The 19,824-nt window shown below is 36.1% G+C and overlaps 1 protein-coding gene across 1 annotated transcript in view; it reads left to right on the forward strand.

The window, feature by feature from the left end:
• The window catches only part of kl-2 (male fertility factor kl2), a gene marked incomplete at its 5' end in the record, with an annotated part of 91,086 nt that overhangs the window by 23,837 nt on the left and 47,425 nt on the right, over positions 1 to 19,824 (forward strand). Inside the window, one exon of the mRNA NM_001015505.5 lies at positions 65 to 1,914. Coding sequence (NP_001015505.5) covers positions 65 to 1,914 — 1,850 coding nt within the window. The remainder of the gene's footprint in view (positions 1 to 64; positions 1,915 to 19,824) is intronic.

Consider the following 19,824-nt stretch of genomic DNA (forward strand, 5'->3'; position numbering starts at 1 on the left):
TTATATATATAGGTAAAATTACTGCAGCTTAATATTTTTATTTTTATTTATTTTTTTTTTTTAGTTGAAGTTCTTCAAGGACTAAATGCGCAACTGGATCAAGTGGATGTTCAACAAATTATAAGAGTTCTACGAAGTACCCATTCAGTGTATATTAAACAGATCGATGAACTAATTTTCGAATCTACACATGAACTGATGGAAGCTATGGAAAACATCAAATTTTTACACTTATTAATGCAACCATGTTCACAACTAGATTTTTCTGAAAGCCCAACTTTTGTCTCACAACTTATTCCCCGAACAATTCACTTGATACGATTTATTTGGTTAAACTCTGAACAATACAACAGACGTGATTTAATAACTGGTATATTTAGGAATTTAAGTAATCAGATTATACGGTTTTGTACTGAAAAGGTAAATGTTGAAAAAATTTTATCAGGAAGTTCAAGGTTTGGAATCAAAATTTGTAATATGTGTATAGATTGTTGCCTGACTTATAAAGGAATATATGATATAATGTCAAAAACCCATGCAAAAATAAACATACGAATAGGTTGGAGCCTTGACAATGCAATGATTTTTAATCATGTCGATGCCTTTATGGAGCGTCTCAATGATGTTATTGATATATGTGAATCAATGATGGTTTTCGGAAGACTTGACGAATCAGAGAGTATACCTAAGCCTCAATTCGGTGGTACTAGTGGTACAGAATTTGAAGCTACTGCCGACAACGTTGAAAATGAATTTTTGGTGACTCTTACGGCATTATGTACGGATTCCAAAGAGATCATTTTAAATGTTCACAAAAATGAGTGGTACGAGGAAGTAATTAAATATCGCCGAACAGTGCAAAGTATGGAAGAAACAGTTCAGCGATTAATGTCCAATGTTTTTCAACATATATGTAATGTTGAGGAAGCACTAGAGTCCTTAAATGTCATGATATTTTATTCTTATCGTAGTACCATAAGAAAGACGTTTCTAAGGCAGGTCTCAAGTGCTTGGGTTTTTTTTTCAAATGAGATAGATAGTTCAGTTCACATGTTAATGGATCGTTCTAAAATGCATGAGTCATGGGTTCCTTATTACGCCTCTCGTGCTCTAGGATATCGAGTCCATTTGGATCGATTAGTTTGGCTTTGTAACAGATTAAACTCTTCAGATTGGTTGCCCAATGTGAGTGAAGCGTCTGTAGTTTTAAAAAAATTTGAAAGTGTTCGTAGAGAATTCGATAAAGAAGTGAAAAAGTCATTTGACGAATGGCAAAAAAACTGCTGCAGTTTGCTTTTAAACCAAAAACTGGATCGATACCTTCTTATAAGAAGTAAAAAAAAGAAGGGCCTTATTGAATGTAATATTGACAGAACCATATTAACCATATGTGAACAGGCACAACACTTTGAGCGACTTGGGCTCGGAGTACCAGGAATGGTTCGAAAAATATATGAAAAACATGAAACACTACGGTTTGTGTACAATAGTGTGGTTCAAGTCTGTCTAAACTATAATCATATACTGTCAGCCCTTTCTGAACAGGAACGAAAGCTTTTTCGAGCCCTAATTCAAGCATGCGATCGAAAGATAGCACCAGGAGTTTTTAAATTAACTTACGGCGGCGAGCTAAGCGACGCATACATAGCAGATTGCGCCAAACATACCAACAAACTGCAAGAAACTATGGATATTTATAAACGAGCAATTCAAAATATTGCTCGGTTTTGCGAAAAAATTTGTGATACACCCATGTTAAAATTTAATTTTTCGGGAGCTGTAACTATTTCAATATTCGAGAATCACCTGTCAAGTTATTTAAGACGTGTTAGCAATATTCTTCGAGGATTTTACAGCACAATTACGGACCTTATATTTGCAGTTTTTAAAGAATTTCAGGCGGTAATAGAAGATGTAAGTTTAACTCATACTCATTAACTTTATGAAATATGAAATATTATACGCTTTAAAAAAAGTTCTCTGGCCAGGATAGTATCTCAGTCGAGGCCAGGGAACCTATACAAAAAAATGTATATATACGTAAGGGGGTGGAACCAGTAGTTAGAAATTTGCGAAGGAGAGTATGAGATGAATGACGCTCACCGCTGCTGCGATAGAAGGAAATAATTCGTATTATCCCTCTGAAGGATTGGTTCGATCACGCCACCTGGCTGCCGATCGCGGTTGTTTTTATTGTCCGTGCAGAAATTATTATAAAAAAAAGGGTAATGAATTTCCCTGTCTGTTGCCCTGGTTAAAAACTAGCACTAGCACTAGCACTAGCGATCGCGGTTACAGTGCGAAACATGTGGATTGCTACTCACGTTCTGCTAAAGGGAGAAGGATATTTGATTGTTTTTCTGGGGACCACATTGTGCCAGGTATATTAAAATCACCTAGAACTACCAATTGGTCCCTGTCAGACAGTTTATTCAAGATAGACTGGATAGAGGACAGATGATTCTGATATTCTGGGAATTCAGAAGATGCCGGAATATACGAGCACGTAATGTACACTGATCTGTCGGAAAAAGACAGCTTTACACATAAGAATTCCGAATTACGGGATTCTTCCAAAAGTAACTCCTCCGACGCGAGGGTAGATCTAACCGCAATTAAGACTACACCTCCCCATCTGGAGGGACGGTCAAACCTATATATAGTGTACATACCTGGGAAGACTTCGAAGTCTCTGTGAGCACTATTATATGGGATGCAAATGAAAGACTATCACAATACAAATTGCTTAATGTACTACGCAAGCCTCTAACATTTTGATAGGAGATAGTAAGATTCGTTGTTAGTTTTTTAAAGAGGAAGAAAATGAAGAGGGGATGGTGCAGTGGTCTGGCCACGTGAGGGGAGTTTAATTCCCACGGGCCCCTTTTTCCTATTTTTGATCTTAGCTTCGAACTCTTTTACCACCATACTACCCGCCAAAAATCACCCGAACATATGGTCCGGACTCAATGTTCCCTTGTGGTGGTAAACTAATCAAGACAGGTGGAATCACTGGTTGAGAGCTTAATTTTTAGATTCTATTTAAAGACTTAGTGTTATTTTTTATCTGCTCACTATACTTTCCGTGGGAGTTCTTCCTTCAAAGTAGTTGTCCTGATTATCTTCGGTTGGGGTCTTCCTTCAATAGGTTTGTCTTAATTATTTTGGAGTCTTCCTTCAATTGGGTCGTCTTGATTATTATTTATTGGGGTCTTCCTTCAATTTTGTATCTAGCTGCGGCGGGGGGTTGCCTTCAGCTCTTCCTTCCTTCTTGGTGTTGATTTTTTTACGTTTGTTTTTTGTTTTAATTGGGTTTGTAGTTAAGTTCTGATTTTTTATTATTGTGTTCTCGTAATTAGTGTTAAGTATTTAGTCCACCTTTTATATTAAATTCTTAATTGGATTATTGCATTTATTGATTTATTCACGATCACTGACACAGTAGTTAGGTGTCGTTGGATTGTTGTGAATGTTTTAATTTTTCCACTAAAAATATGAGTTGTTGGCGGCGCAAGTTCCGTTTTGTATTTAACTTATTTTCGTAAATATTTATTTAGAACTTTTAAGTACGCCGCCCGACGTTGGGCGCCAATTAACTTTTTGCGGTATAAATTATTTAAAAAATAAATTTTTTATTTTTTAATATTTTTATTGGTGTTAAACTTTTCAACTCATCACTTTATTACAAAACACTTATTCTTATCTATTTATACATTTATAAGCCGTTCTTTTAATCCTCCCGAATCAGACTGATCTTCAAATTCTGAATACTAATCCAATCAACCGCGGCCAGAAGCTTTTCTTTGACACTTTATGAACTTTCAATGAAATTATTCCACTGCATTGTGAAATTCAATTATGCTGATCGATGCAGTTTAGTCTCCAAGCGGAAGCTGTGTTTACGTTAAGTTTGGGTTATTTATTTTAGCGGGTAGCTAAGCGCTGTTAAAGGCAATGACAAAAGCAAAGACAAAGGAAATGCCGACGAGATTGAGAATTGAAATTTGTTTATAAACTGTGGAAGGGTGCTATGTTTATGGGTTGGATAACTTGCTTAACGCCGTCAGTTTCTGGAACGTCTAAGCTCGAAATTGGGAACCATTGTCAGACAGTATCACTTCGGGGACTTCGAACGTCATGAACAATTCGTTTTCCAGATACTTTATGACGACACTGGAATCGATCTTCTTTACTTGTTTCAAGAACACGTACTTTGAAAAATGATCCAGGATAATGAAGATACCTTTGTTGCCGCTCCTTGACCTAGGATACGGTCCGAGAAAATCAATGAACAAACGCTGGAAGAATCGCTGAGACTCAGGCGCTTTTCCTAATGGCGGTCTGAGAGTGAAATTTGGAGATTCAGTACTCTTACAAACCTCACATGCACTAATATAAGCCCTGACGTCCGAAACGGGACCGGGCCAGAAATAATATCATCGCATTCTTTCTACGGTTTTGTGAATGCCACCATGAGCAGCTAACGGACTATCGTGTGCGCGAGCCAGAATCTGCGATACTAATTCCTTTGGGGACCCAAAGTTTCCAGGCGTACTCGTCATGCATTTGTTCTCCAGTCAGGTGCTCAGCTTTTCTGCATAAAAACCCGTTCTCCACCCTAAGATCAGGAAAATTCGAGGTGTTTTCCTTCACGGTCTCTACTAACTGAATCTAAATCAACAATCAAGTTATCTTTCAAGTCCACAGCGGCCACGATCTCTTCGTTTACACGAGACAATGTATCCGGGACGACATTTAACGAACCCTTACGGTGTTCAATCTCAAACTTGAATCTCTGCAAAGCTAATGTCTTGAGAGCTACTATAGCGGCCAAACATTCCTGCTTGATGACTGTATAATTGCTCTGAGCTTTGTTCAGCTTCTTTGAGACGAAGGCGGTAGGACGCTCGTCACCATCTTCAGATACTTGCACCAGCACTGCACCTACACCTGACTTACTAGCGTCGCAATGTATTGCAAACGGCTTCGCAAAATCCGGACTACACAGGACTGGAGCTTTACTAAGACACTCTTTGAGCTTGTTGAACGCTTCAATAGCCTCCTTCGTTAAAACGAACTTCCGCTCCGTAGTCATTAAGTCAGTCAATGGTGCAGAAAGTGTCGCGAAGTTTGCGACGAATTTCCGGTACCATCCACACAATCCCATGAAACTGTGCGAGCTTTTAAAACTCTTCGGTAATGGAAAATCGGTAATCGCGGCCGTTGCTTCACAGTCCTAGCTGTTCTCACATCAATCAAGTGAGAGAACAAATTCGTCTTACCTAACCCTTCCTGACTAAATGAGGGAAAACAGTTGATTACATTCGCCAACTTAGCTTTGTCACCTTCGCATAATTCGTGCTGATCCACTACCGTTTGCATGTCGGGCTCAGGCGACAATATTTCGGCTATTTTCAAATTAGCGGGGAGAAGGTCATATAATTTCCAAAAGTCAATTCCCAAATATAGATCCTGTTTCAGCGATGGCACGACATACAATTTCATAAGCCTTTTGATGCCACCGTATTCTACGTCTATTTTTAGCAGTCCTACTATACGTTGAGAATTACCGTCTGCTGTCGCAGCTTCCCCTCTTAACAACTTGAACTTCTCAGTTTCCATCGCAGCTTGTACTAACCCTCCTCCAATACAACTAATCGACGCGCCTGAATCCAACAATCCATAGACCAGGCGATTCAATAAGCGAATCGGTAAGAAAGGTCGCGGGTCTCGAGGTCCTGTCGTGATACAACTAATGTACTCCAAACTGGCTTTACACATTTCGACGTTCTTCCAAAACGATTTTAAGCGTCGAGAACTGCGAGATTTCAATTTAAGACTTGCAGGAGATTCTCTGAGATCCGAAATGCGGACATTCCGTAACTCCGAAACTTTGCTGTGAAGCAGTCTATAAGCAGGTTTAATTGGTACGTCAGGGAGGAGTAGAGACACACTTTTATCGGTGTTCTCTACTGATCGGTCATTGTTGATTGATTTCGTGCGGCATTCGAAGTCTTCGGTTTGTCTGGCAACTTCGTCATGCCGACTTTGAAGTTTTTTGAGCACTTTTTGCAACTTGGTTTATAGGTGTTTGCTGCACCACACCCATAACAAAAAACTCGTCTTTCGGCTAGACAATCATGATATCGGTGTCCTTTGACTCGGCAATTCCAACACACTAGAAAAAGCTTCAATGTCGTTCTCACTTCCGTATGTTGACCTCACCTCAAGTCGTAGAAGGTGTTTCCTTAAAAGTAGATATTCCAATTGTTAGACTACATTTCAAAACAACCAGTATTAGTGAAGTCTTCGATCGTGCGCTCTTCCTCTGCACGAATATTCCAATCTAGAGGAAACTTTATCTTATTTAAGACGAATGGTAAAAAGGAAGAAAATCGTCAACTATGTGAGGATCTGGCATTTCTCTCGAGTAGTTACCAAGATTTTCCGTCATGTCACGTTAATGACCTTTTTTTCAGAATAGCGTTTAGTTAGCTCAAGGAAGTAGACCAAACCGGGACAGAAACCAAACCGCAGTTACTGTTACTCTGTTTTTCTCTGCAAAATCCAAATTTCATTTTGCTACACTTAGGAAAATTTTTGGGATAAGTCTTAGTTATGGCCAGTCGGCAATACTAGTATTGACTTGACGTGTACTCCACAACTAATTTTGAACACAAAAATTTTGGAAGTATGAAACTGAAACGGAAAATGTAAAGAAAATGATAGAAGATATTAATTCGCGAGTCTTAATGAATTAAAAATTCACTAAGGCCCCACACTTTGGGCGCCACTTTATCTTATTTATTATTATTCTTAACTAAACTGTAACGTGTAACGAATTGAAGTGATGGAAAATAAAGTAACTATACTTGCGGGTGCAAGCTTTAGAGACCGGCTCTAGCTCATGGCGTTGGGTGTGGTGGTCTTGCTTGTACAGATACCTCTTCGTTATATACAATAATGAATAAGACCAAGAAATTGAGCGTGCTTACAAAAACAACAAAATGATGGAGCTAGTATACAAAATCGGTGAAAGCAAATTAATACCTTCGGAAGAGGACAGTTCTAGAACAGAAGAAGAGGTTTGAGAATTTTGTCCCCTGCGAAACACAGGTGGAATCGTGTTCGCGTATTGCCCTACCCTACCTAAGACCACTTTCCTTAAGAGGCTCTAGTGGTCCCTTAAGCACCCTACTTCCGGAGAAACATCAGCCGAGTCAGTATTTAGGTTTTTAGAAATTCATATTTTCAATATTAAATGTTGCTTAAAAATTAATAACAATGTTTATAGATAAAAATTAGTACATAATAAGGGAAGTAAGTAATTATGCAAATACAAACTAATTGTAAAATCCCAAATGAGAAGACTTTACTCGTTGAGTTTTTGTAAGAAACTGGTTTTATTTGGAAATATCTTCGGTTTAAATATGTGACATGATAATCGCATCTTAAAGTAAATGGCCTACGCAGAGGCCTAAGTAAATAGTCCCCGCCTTATCGAGGTTCCACGCTCCGGCACATCTGCCTATCTTGAGCGGCGAGGACCTTATCTGTGGTCTCCCACTAAGGAACTATTTTAGGAGGCTGGGAACGATCTCAAGTGACTCATGTGGTGTGGACATGTTTCTGAGCATTGCACCCATGTCGCCTTAGAAAATAAAATCCTAAATATAAATTATCGCTCTCGATTCATTTACATAAGATATGAAAGGAGCCCAAAATTGTAAGTCTTTAAATCTATTCGTGTTCATGTGTGAAATTTTTCTGCCAAAGGGCCAGCAAAGCTGAGATGTACACTTGTATATTAGTTGAATTTATAACAGTAGTGGACTTTATTTATTTGATATGCGTTCATTTATTTTGCAACTAAGATTTCAATGGCCCTAGTGTTCATGGCTTTTAATTTTATTGGATTACAATTATGGTTTTTACTATTTTTAATTCAACAATTTGTACTCAATTAACTTATTTTAAACATTTCGGTTTTTCTTTGTAGAAGTACATTTTCTCTTAAACAACGATATCGTGGACTGTATATTTTTTTTGTTATATATGTATAATTTTATTATTTATTTACTATTGACCTGCAAAGGTTATTGCTTGCATTCTTTGTTGCAAACTACAGTTCACATTTCACATTTTTCTGAAGTTTACTGACCTGTAATTGCCAAGGGCGAAACTTGGGGTCTGGCGACAAGGCGACGGCGCGATGGCTGACGACGATCTTTTCGGCTAAAAGAATATTTTGTTATTGCCGGGAAACACGCTCCGGACTTATCTCGCGCACCACTATTATCGTAGAAACGCAGTACGATAATATTTCCCGTGACAAGAAAATATTTATGCCCGCGAGTTACAACTTTCCAAAACGCACTTTCACAACATGACTCATAGACTGTTCTATGAAGAAAAAAACCAACAGGAAACCCAAGCCGAGATGTAGGCCATCGGCGGAAATCTCGATCAGCTGAACCACACTTTTTTCCCGATAACCGAATTATCCCAAACTTATCGGGTGCAACTTAAAAGGGTTGCATACCGTCCGGTATATCATAGCTACGCCATACTGCATCTTATAATAAGGACTGGTACTGGTAAATTATTTTTTATTTTTTAATATTTTTATTGGTGTTAAACTTTTTAAACTTATCACTTTATTACAAAACACTTATTCTTATCTATTTATACATTTATAAACCGTTCTTTTAATCCTCCAGAATCAGACTGATCTTCAAATTCTGAATCCTAATCCAATCAACCTCGGCCAGAAGCTTTGACACTTTCAGAGCTTTCGATAAAAGCATTATGCTGAAATTATTCCACTGCATAGTGAAATTCAATTATGCTGATCGATGCAGTTGTTGATTGAAGCGCATTAAGTTGGCCGTGCTTTGGTCTCCAAGCGGAAGCTGTGTTTACGTTAAGTTTGGGTTATTTATTTTAGCGGGTAGCTAAGCGCTGTTAAAGGCAATGACAAAAGCAAAGACAAAGGAAATGCCGACGAGATTGAGAATTGAAATTTGTTTATAAACTGTGGAAGGGTGCTATGTTTATGGGTTGGATAACTTGCTTAACGCCGTCAGTTTCTGGAACGTCTAAGCTCGAAATTGGGAACCATTGTCAGACAGTATCACTTCGGGGACTTCGAACGTCATGAACAATTCGTTTTCCAGATACTTTATGACGACACTGGAATCGATCTTCTTTACTTGTTTCAAGAACACGTACTTTGAAAAATGATCCAGGATAATGAAGATACCTTTGTTGCCGCTCCTTGACCTAGGATACGGTCCGAGAAAATCAATGAACAAACGCTGGAAGAATCGCTGAGACTCAGGCGCTTTTCCTAATGGCGGTCTGAGAGTGAAATTTGGAGATTCAGTACTCTTACAAACCTCACATGCACTAATATAAGCCCTGACGTCCGAAACGGGACCGGGCCAGAAATAATATCATCGCATTCTTTCTACGGTTTTGTGAATGCCACCATGCGCAGCTAACGGACTATCGTGTGCGCGAGCCAGAATCTGCGATACTAATTCCTTTGGGGACCCAAAGTTTCCAGGCGTACTCGTCATGCATTTGTTCTCCAGTCAGGTGCTCAGCTTTTCTGCATAAAAACCCGTTCTCCACCCTAAGATCAGGAAAATTCGAGGTGTTTTCCTTCACGGTCTCTACTAACTGAATCTAAATCAACAATCAAGTTATCTTTCAAGTCCACAGCGGCCACGATCTCTTCGTTTACACGAGACAATGTATCCGGGACGACATTTAACGAACCCTTACGGTGTTCAATCTCAAACTTGAATCTCTGCAAAGCTAATGTCTTGAGAGCTACTATAGCGGCCAAACATTCCTGCTTGATGACTGTATAATTGCTCTGAGCTTTGTTCAGCTTCTTTGAGACGAAGGCGGTAGGACGCTCGTCACCATCTTCAGATACTTGCACCAGTACTGCACCTACACCTGACTTACTAGCGTCGCAATGTATTGCAAACGGCTTCGCAAAATCCGGACTACACAGGACTGGAGCTTTACTAAGACACTCTTTGAGCTTGTTGAACGCTTCAATAGCCTCCTTCGTTAAAACGAACTTCCGCTCCGTAGTCATTAAGTCAGTCAATGGTGCAGAAAGTGTCGCGAAGTTTGCGACGAATTTCCGGTACCATCCACACAATCCCATGAAACTGTGCGAGCTTTTAAAACTCTTCGGTAATGGAAAATCGGTAATCGCGGCCGTTGCTTCACAGTCCTAGCTGTTCTCACATCAATCAAGTGAGAGAACAAATTCGTCTTACCTAACCCTTCCTGACTAAATGAGGGAAAACAGTTGATTACATTCGCCAACTTAGCTTTGTCACCTTCGCATAATTCGTGCTGATCCACTACCGTTTGCATGTCGGGCTCAGGCGACAATATTTCGGCTATTTTCAGATTAGCGGGGAGAAGGTCATATAATTTCCAAAAGTCAATTCCCAAATATAGATCCTGTTTCAGCGATGGCACGACATACAATTTCATAAGCCTTTTGATGCCACCGTATTCTACGTCTATTTTTAGCAGTCCTACTATACGTTGAGAATTACCGTCTGCTGTCGCAGCTTCCCCTCTTAACAACTTGAACTTCTCAGTTTCCATCGCAGCTTGTACTAACCCTCCTCCAATACAACTAATCGACGCGCCTGAATCCAACAATCCATAGACCAGGCGATTCAATAAGCGAATCGGTAAGAAAGGTCGCGGGTCTCGAGGTCCTGTCGTGATACAACTAATGTACTCCAAACTGGCTTTACACATTTCGACGTTCTTCCAAAACGATTTTAAGCGTCGAGAACTGCGAGATTTCAATTTAAGACTTGCAGGAGATTCTCTGAGATCCGAAATGCGGACATTCCGTAACTCCGAAACTTTGCTGTGAAGCAGTCTATAAGCAGGTTTAATTGGTACGTCAGGGAGGAGTAGAGACACACTTTTATCGGTGTTCTCTACTGATCGGTCATTGTTGATTGATTTCGTGCGGCATTCGAAGTCTTCGGTTTGTCTGGCAACTTCGTCATGCCGACTTTGAAGTTTTTTGAGCACTTTTTGCAACTTGGTTTATAGGTGTTTGCTGCACCACACCCGTAACAAAAAACTCGTCTTTCGGCTAGACAATCATGATATCGGTGTCCTTCGACTCGGCAATTCCAACACACTAGAAAAAGCTTCAATGTCGTTCTCACTTCCGTATGTTGACCTCACCTCAAGTCGTAGAAGGTGTTTCCTTAAAAGTAGATATTCCAATTGTTAGACTACATTTCAAAACAACCAGTATTAGTGAAGTCTTCGATCGTGCGCTCTTCCTCTGCACGAATATTCCAATCTAGAGGAAACTTTATCTTATTTAAGACGAATGGTAAAAAGGAAGAAAATCGTCAACTATGTGAGGATCTGGCATTTCTCTCGAGTAGTTACCAAGATTTTCCGTCATGTCACGTTAATGACCTTTTTTTCAGAATAGCGTTTAGTTAGCTCAAGGAAGTAGACCAAACCGGGACAGAAACCAAACCGCAGTTACTGTTACTCTGTTTTTCTCTGCAAAATCCAAATTTCATTTTGCTACACTTAGGAAAATTTTTGGGATAAGTCTTAGTTATGGCCAGTCGGCAATACTAGTATTGACTTGACGTGTACTCCACAACTAATTTTGAACACAAAAATTTTGGAAGTATGAAACTGAAACGGAAAATGTAAAGAAAATGATAGAAGATATTAATTCGCGAGTCTTAATGAATTAAAAATTCACTAAGGCCCCACACTTTGGGCGCCACTTTATCTTATTTATTATTATTCTTAACTAAACTGTAACGTGTAACAAAATGAAGTGATGGAAAATAAAGTAACTATACTTGCGGGTGCAAGCTTTAGAGACCGGCTCTAGCTCATGGCGTTGGGTGTGGTGGTCTTGCTTGTACAGATACCTCTTCGTTATATACAATAATGAATAAGACCAAGAAATTGAGCGTGCTTACAAAAACAACAAAATGATGGAGCTAGTATACAAAATCGGTGAAAGCAAATTAATACCTTCGGAAGAGGACAGTTCTAGAACAGAAGAAGAGGTTTGAGAATTTTGTCCCCTGCGAAACACAGGTGGAATCGTGTTCGCGTATTGCCCTACCCTACCTAAGACCACTTTCCTTAAGAGGCTCTAGTGGTCCCTTAAGCACCCTACTTCCGGAGAAACATCAGCCGAGTCAGTATTTAGGTTTTTAGAAATTCATATTTTCAATATTAAATGTTGCTTAAAAATTAATAACAATGTTTATAGATAAAAATTAGTACATAATAAGGGAAGTAAGTAATTATGCAAATACAAACTAATTGTAAAATCCCAAATGAGAAGACTTTACTCGTTGAGTTTTTGTAAGAAACTGGTTTTATTTGGAAATATCTTCGGTTTAAATATGTGACATGATAATCGCATCTTAAAGTAAATGGCCTACGCAGAGGCCTAAGTAAATAGTCCCCGCCTTATCGAGGTTCCACGCTCCGGCACATCTGCCTATCTTGAGCGGCGAGGACCTTATCTGTGGTCTCCCACTAAGGAACTATTTTAGGAGGCTGGGAACGATCTCAAGTGACTCATGTGGTGTGGACATGTTTCTGAGCATTGCACCCATGTCGCCTTAGAAAATAAAATCCTAAATATAAATTATCGCTCTCGATTCATTTACATAAGATATGAAAGGAGCCCAAAATTGTAAGTCTTTAAATCTATTCGTGTTCATGTGTGAAATTTTTCTGCCAAAGGGCCAGCAAAGCTGAGATGTACACTTGTATATTAGTTGAATTTATAACAGTAGTGGACTTTATTTATTTGATATGCGTTCATTTATTTTGCAACTAAGATTTCAATGGCCCTAGTGTTCATGGCTTTTAATTTTATTGGATTACAATTATGGTTTTTACTATTTTTAATTCAACAATTTGTACTCAATTAACTTATTTTAAACATTTCGGTTTTTCTTTGTAGAAGTACATTTTCTCTTAAACAACGATATCGTGGACTGTATATTTTTTTTTGTTATATATGTATAATTTTATTATTTATTTACTATTGACCTGCAAAGGTTATTGCTTGCATTCTTTGTTGCAAACTACAGTTCACATTTCACATTTTTCTGAAGTTTACTGACCTGTAATTGCCCCAGGCGAAACTTGGGGTCTGGCGACAAGGCGGCGGCGCGATGGCTGACGACGATCTTTTCGGCTAAAAGAATATTTTGTTATTGCCGGGAAACACGCTCCGGACTTATCTCGCGCACCACTATTATCGTAGAAACGCAGTACGATAATATTTCCCGTGACAAGAAAATATTTATGCCCGCGAGTTACAACTTTCCAAAACGCACTTTCACAACATGACTCATAGACTGTTCTATGAAGAAAAAAACCAACAGGAAACCCAAGCCGAGATGTAGGCCATCGGCGGAAATCTCGATCAGCTGAACCACACTTTTTTCCCGATAACCGAATTATCCCAAACTTATCGGGTGCAACTTAAAAGGGTTGCATACCGTCCGGTATATCATAGCTACGCCATACTGCATCTTATAATAAGGACTGGTACTGGTAAATTATTTTTTATTTTTTAATATTTTTATTGGTGTTAAACTTTTTAAACTTATCACTTTATTACAAAACACTTATTCTTATCTATTTATACATTTATAAACCGTTCTTTTAATCCTCCAGAATCAGACTGATCTTCAAATTCTGAATCCTAATCCAATCAACCTCGGCCAGAAGCTTTGACACTTTCAGAGCTTTCGATAAAAGCATTATGCTGAAATTATTCCACTGCATAGTGAAATTCAATTATGCTGATCGATGCAGTTGTTGATTGAAGCGCATTAAGTTGGCCGTGCTTTGGTCTCCAAGCGGAAGCTGTTAAGTTTGGGTTATTTATTTTAGCGGGTAGCTAAGTGCTGTCAAAGGCAATGGCAAAAACAAAGACAAAGGAAATGCCGACGAGATTAAGAATTGAAATTTGTTTATAAACTGTGGAAGGGTGCTATGTTTATGGGTTGGATAACTCTCCTCCTTCTAAAATGACGCATCCCGCTTCATTATTAATTTCGCTTACACGCTCATTTAATTCTGTTAAAAATTCTACTTCATTATTTGGTTTTTCTAGTTCTGGCCGTTTTTGTTTGATTACAAATATATCATACCTGAATTTTAATATTAATATAGTAATGAAATACAAAATGATTAAAATTAATAATATAAATGAAATTGAAATTTTCCAATTCTAAATTTCAATTAATGGGTTTAATATATTAATGTTGTCAAAAGAAAGTTCTGAATTGTTGGATTTTATATATTCTGATATTTCCAGGTTTTTAAAATGGTTGGTAGTAATGGACTCAAGTATTTTGTTTTCTGAGTTGGTGTATGAAATATTATTTTTTGTAGTTGTGGTGTTAAATGTTATTAAATATGAACGGTTTAAATGAGAATCGTTCACAATATTATTTCCATTTATTAGAATGGCACCTTCTTGAATGATATCTATATTCTTATTTTTTTCTAGAATTTTAGTGAAAATTTATTTTTCTCCATTTAGTAAGCGGGTAAAACAAGTCTTATCTTTACTTATAATACAATAATTGTTAAAAAGTTAGATCTTAATATTAGATATTTCATAAAAGGTTTTTTCGCATTTTGCGACCTGATTACTTATTAGTAATTTTCCATCATAATGTGAAATGGATCTGGCATAGTAAATTTCGCATCTGTTTGTTATAACGAGGTATTTTATATAAATAATTAAGAGTTCTTTATGCAATACAATTTTGAATATGGAGATGTCCATTAAGTCAGGCTGTTGTTCGTGATCTAATATTTCTTTAATGTCTTAATTTTTTAAAATTAGTGTGTTGAATAAATCAATTTTGGCTAGTGTGATAGTATCAATAAGGTTTTGTAAGTCAAATGTTAATAAACGTAAACGATGTTTTCGTAACGGCAATTCTTGATCAATAAAAATGTTTTTAAAGTGATCGGATAGTGATTTTATCTCTTTAAACAGTTTGGAATTAATAATAAATTGTTGGTTATTGTTTTCAATTAAATCATTAATTTTATTCTGTATTTTAATGAAATCATCGTGATCCGGATTTCCAGCTAACCATTTCCAAACAGTGACTAACTCATTTATTCCCCTTTTTGATCTAGTTGGTATCAGTTGTGACAGAATTAATTCCAGTATCTGTATTTCGTAAGTAATTTCCCATTTTGTCCGAATATTTGTATCCTTTCTAAAATATCCTGATTCTAGATTTATAATTTCTTTATAAAAACTTAAGTTAGTTACGTGGAATAAGTCGGCATATGATTCATAGGTAAGGATATCCTTTTTGTCCTTGAACAGGAAGAATTCGTGATTGGAGTAATCAATTATTTCTGAAGTGGTTATCATTACGAATGGTATTAAAAGTAATAAGAAATGCATTTTCTGTAATTTAATAAAATAAAAAAAATTTGGTATTTATTAAAACTTAATGTTGTCTTTGTGAATAGTTCTGTTTCTATTATTGATTATAACTTTGTTGTTAGGTAAGTTTTCCTTAACAACCTGTTTTTTGTATCTAGTTTTTAGCTTATTTCTTTCTCCGTGTTTCTATTCATAAACAACTTGACCTACATGATATTCTTTTTCTTTGCGACCTTCATTATGGAGATTTTATATATTATATATTTATATATTTTATATATATATATATCTAATATTTCTTTAATGTCTTCATTATTTAATATTTGTGTGTTGAATAAATCAATTTTGGCTAGTGTATCAATAAGGTTTTGTAAGTCAAATGTTAATAAACGTAAACGATGTTTTCGTAACGGCAATTCTTGATCAATAAAAATGTTTTTAAAGTGATCGGAAAGTGATTTTATCTCCTTAAACAATTTGGAAGTAATAATAAATTGTTGGTTATTGTTTTCAATTAAATTATTTATTTTATTCTGTATTTCAATGAAATCATCGTGATCCGGAGTTCCAGCTAACCATTTCCAAACAGTGCCTAACTCATTTATTCCCCTTTTTGATCTAGTTGGTATCAATTGTGTCAGAATTAATTCCAGTATTTGTATTTCGTAAGTAATTTCCCATTTTGTCCGAATATTTGTATCCTTTCTAACATATCCTGATTCTAGATTGATTATTTCTTTATAAAAACTTAAGTTAGTTACGTGGAATAAGTCGGCATATGATTCATAGGTAAGGACATCCTTTTTGTCCTTGAACAGGAAGAATTCGTGATTGAAATAATCAATTATTTCTGAAGTGATTATCATTACGAATGGTATTATAAGTATTAAGAAATGCATTTTCTGTAATTTAATAAAATAAAAAAAATATGGTATTTGTTAAAACTTAATGATGTCTTTGTGAATAGTTCTGTTTCTATTATTGATTATAACTTTGTTAGGTAAGTTTTTCTTAACAACCTGTTTTTTGTATCTAGTTTTTAGCTTATTTCTTTCTCCGTGTTTCTTTTCATAAACAACTTGACCTACATGATATTCTTTTTCTTTGCGACCTTCATTATGTGTTACTAACATTTTTTCTTGTGTGTTCTTTAGAATTCTTGAAATATTTTCGTGACTAATTTTATTATAAAGATTATCAAAAGGTTTTTGGTTTGTTGTTGAATGGATGCTCTGATTGAATTCTTTTGCGGCTCTAATAATTATTTCAGAATATTCAGTAAGATTAAATTCTTCCTTTATACAACGAGCTAATTCTGTTAATGTTGAAGAGTTAAACCACATCTTTGTGCAAAGGATTTAAATTGGACAGAGGTAAAGCTTGGTTCATTATCAGTCATAATTACTTTGGCGTGGTGAAATTGTTGGAGTAGTTTCATTACTTTATTCTCGATGTTTAGTTTGTTTTGTATTTCTTTTACAACCAGGAATTTTGAATACGCGTTAATACAAGTTCAGAAAATAAGACTTTGCGCGTAATAAATGTCGATGTGTAAATTCTCCCCTTCTTTAGTTGGAATAGGGGCTTCCCCAATAGGAATTTTAATAGGATGCCTGTTGTATTTATTTTCATTGCAAATTGTACAATTTTTTATGTATTCTTTTTAATTCATAAATAAATTTGCCCAATAATCTATTGATTTGTTTGTAATTTTCGTCTAAACCTCTATGTGTCTCTTCTATTATAATAGCTTTATCTTCATTATTTTCCACGTCTTGTAGAAATATTTTAGTATAAAAAAATTTTTTTGGTAAAGTTATTTGTTAATGGTAATTGAATATGATAAAGATCTTCTAAAGTGCAATGAATTCCTACCGTTATGTTTGGTTTTAGATACTCCCTTAGTATTTCTATTAAGTTTTCTGGCGTGTCATATTCAATTATATGTCGTGTCTTATCAAAAACGTTCAATGACTCATGTATTGTATACCTCCCCTTTGTTAATAACAGTGGTTGTTGAAACTGTTGTTGAAGAAATGCTGTCTCTAATTTAAAGAATTTAGATTTTTCTAGAGAAATTTTCATATGTGCTTTTTGTAAAATATTAATTATTTGAATTAAATCAGTGTAATGTTGTTCAATTGTATTAGAAAAAATTATTATAACATGACAAGTTTTTCCGACATGTTCTCTCACTATATCATCCATTGCTCTTTGAAATATTCTAGGGGCGTTTGTAAATCCAAATGGCATACGTAAGAATTCGAATTTTCCGTTATTTATAGAGAAAACGGTTTTTTCAATATCTGAATTTTTCATTAAAATTTGGTGTAATCCTGATTCCAGATCAATTGTTGAGAAATATTTTGACTTCCCTAAGTTAGATAATATTACAGACGGATCTTGCATCTGGTATCTGTCAGGTATTGTGCTTTCGTTTAATTTTTTATAGTCTAATAACTAGTCGATGTTTTGTAGACCCATCTTCATTTTGACCTTTTTTATACACTACTAAGACTGGTGAATTGTAAGGGCTTCTACTTGGTCTTATAATATGTTCTTTTAGCATTCTATCGATTTCATTATTAACGAAATCTGAGACCGACATAGCATAAGGATATTGTTTCCTATAAGTATTCAGTATTTATTTCTCCTCGAATATAGGTACGAAAAGGAATTTGCATATTTATTTTAGAGTGCTCCTTTTCCATTTTATTCATACCTTGTTTTCAAGATTTTTTATTTGATTTAAAATTATTTTAGGTTATGAATTTTTTCTTTGACGGAAAACTCAACGACGGCGTGCTCAGGATTTGTGTATCCTAAACTTTTTGATTTAAAAATGAAGGAATTAACATCGTCGGCTTGTTCAGGATTTTTCGATCCCAAACTGATATATTGTTTATTAGCGGATAAATCTACGCTGGCGTGCTCAGGATTTTCAGATCCCGAACTATTAGTTTTATTAATGACGGATAATTCAACGTCGGCGTGCTCAGGATTTTCAGATCCCGAACTATACAAACTGCCTTCAGCAATTACCGTTTCAGTTTTAAATACCTTTTGCTCATCGAAGTATTTTTTGATAATATATTCTTTCAATGGAAGAATATTTTTTTCCTCCATTAAACATAAATCATTTTATCCCTTATACTCCATGATTCCATTCTCGATATCTAATTTAGCTCCAGTCTTTCTTAACAGATTGAATCCAACTAATAGATCAGATTCTAGACCCTCAATTTCATAAAATCGTTGTTGTTCCCCAAATATATTTATCAAATGATAATATTTTATGATTGAATATCCATGAACTGTAGATACTTCTGGCTGTTATTATTCCTAGGACGATTATAATTTTTATACGGACGATTTTGAACTCCTATGGAGTTCCATAGGTTCTGGTGGTGGTTAAACATTGGAATTATTATTAAAGTTCCAATTGTTATTCGTTCCCAAGTTCTCGTTTTGTGGCCAATTATTATTTATTCTATTTGGTGTAATATTATTCTGTCTAGAGGCAAATCTAAGGTTGTTTCCTTGATTTTTATTTTCATTCCTAAATCCATTATACCTAATTGCAAATTGACCTCTAAACTTGTTAGACTCTAATTCCTGACACTTTGCCAAAGCATTTGGCAAGTCTGGTGGGTTAAGAGAGATTGAACCGTTTAATCCAGAAATAAAAATTCTAAGAGCATTGCTTCTAATTGTTTTATTTGTTTCCTTTGTTGTCCTTTCCATAAGTTCCATAAGTCATAATAGTTTTAGTAAAATAGTAAAGTCATTTTCTTGTTTACTTCGTTGTAAAATTCTATAATGGTCATACGTCCCTGTCTAAGGATGCTTAATTCTGATTCGATGGAGGAAGCGATCCATCCAAGCGATTTTATCGCTATAAATAAAATCCAATCTTGAAAGAATTGCTTGAAAGTTTAAAACGGTACCAAGGTTGGTTAGAGCATCGTGTGCTGCTCCCATGATTTTAATACGTAGTATTGTTAAGGCGATAAAATATTGTTCACTTTCAATTTTATATAGACTTTTATATAGATATAGATTTTATATAGACTCATTGCGGTTTCTGCCGCTTCTCTCCAGCCTACATATTGTGTTATTTCACCTGTGAACTTAGGTAAGAATTTAATTACCTCTAATATAGTTTCGCATTTTATGGTTCGGTCAATTGTTTGGATCTTATTTTTTTTTCGCATAGGTCTCACGGCTACACCTCCCGCCCAACCGACCGAGGGGCGCTGCCGTGTATCGTACGACTCGATTCGCGAGAAGATATAGACGCGATATAAAAAAGAGAACAGGAACGAGGAAATGAATATAAT

The sequence above is a fragment of the Drosophila melanogaster genome, chromosome Y, assembly GCF_000001215.4.
Source record: "Drosophila melanogaster chromosome Y".
NCBI lineage: Eukaryota > Metazoa > Arthropoda > Insecta > Diptera > Drosophilidae > Drosophila > Drosophila melanogaster.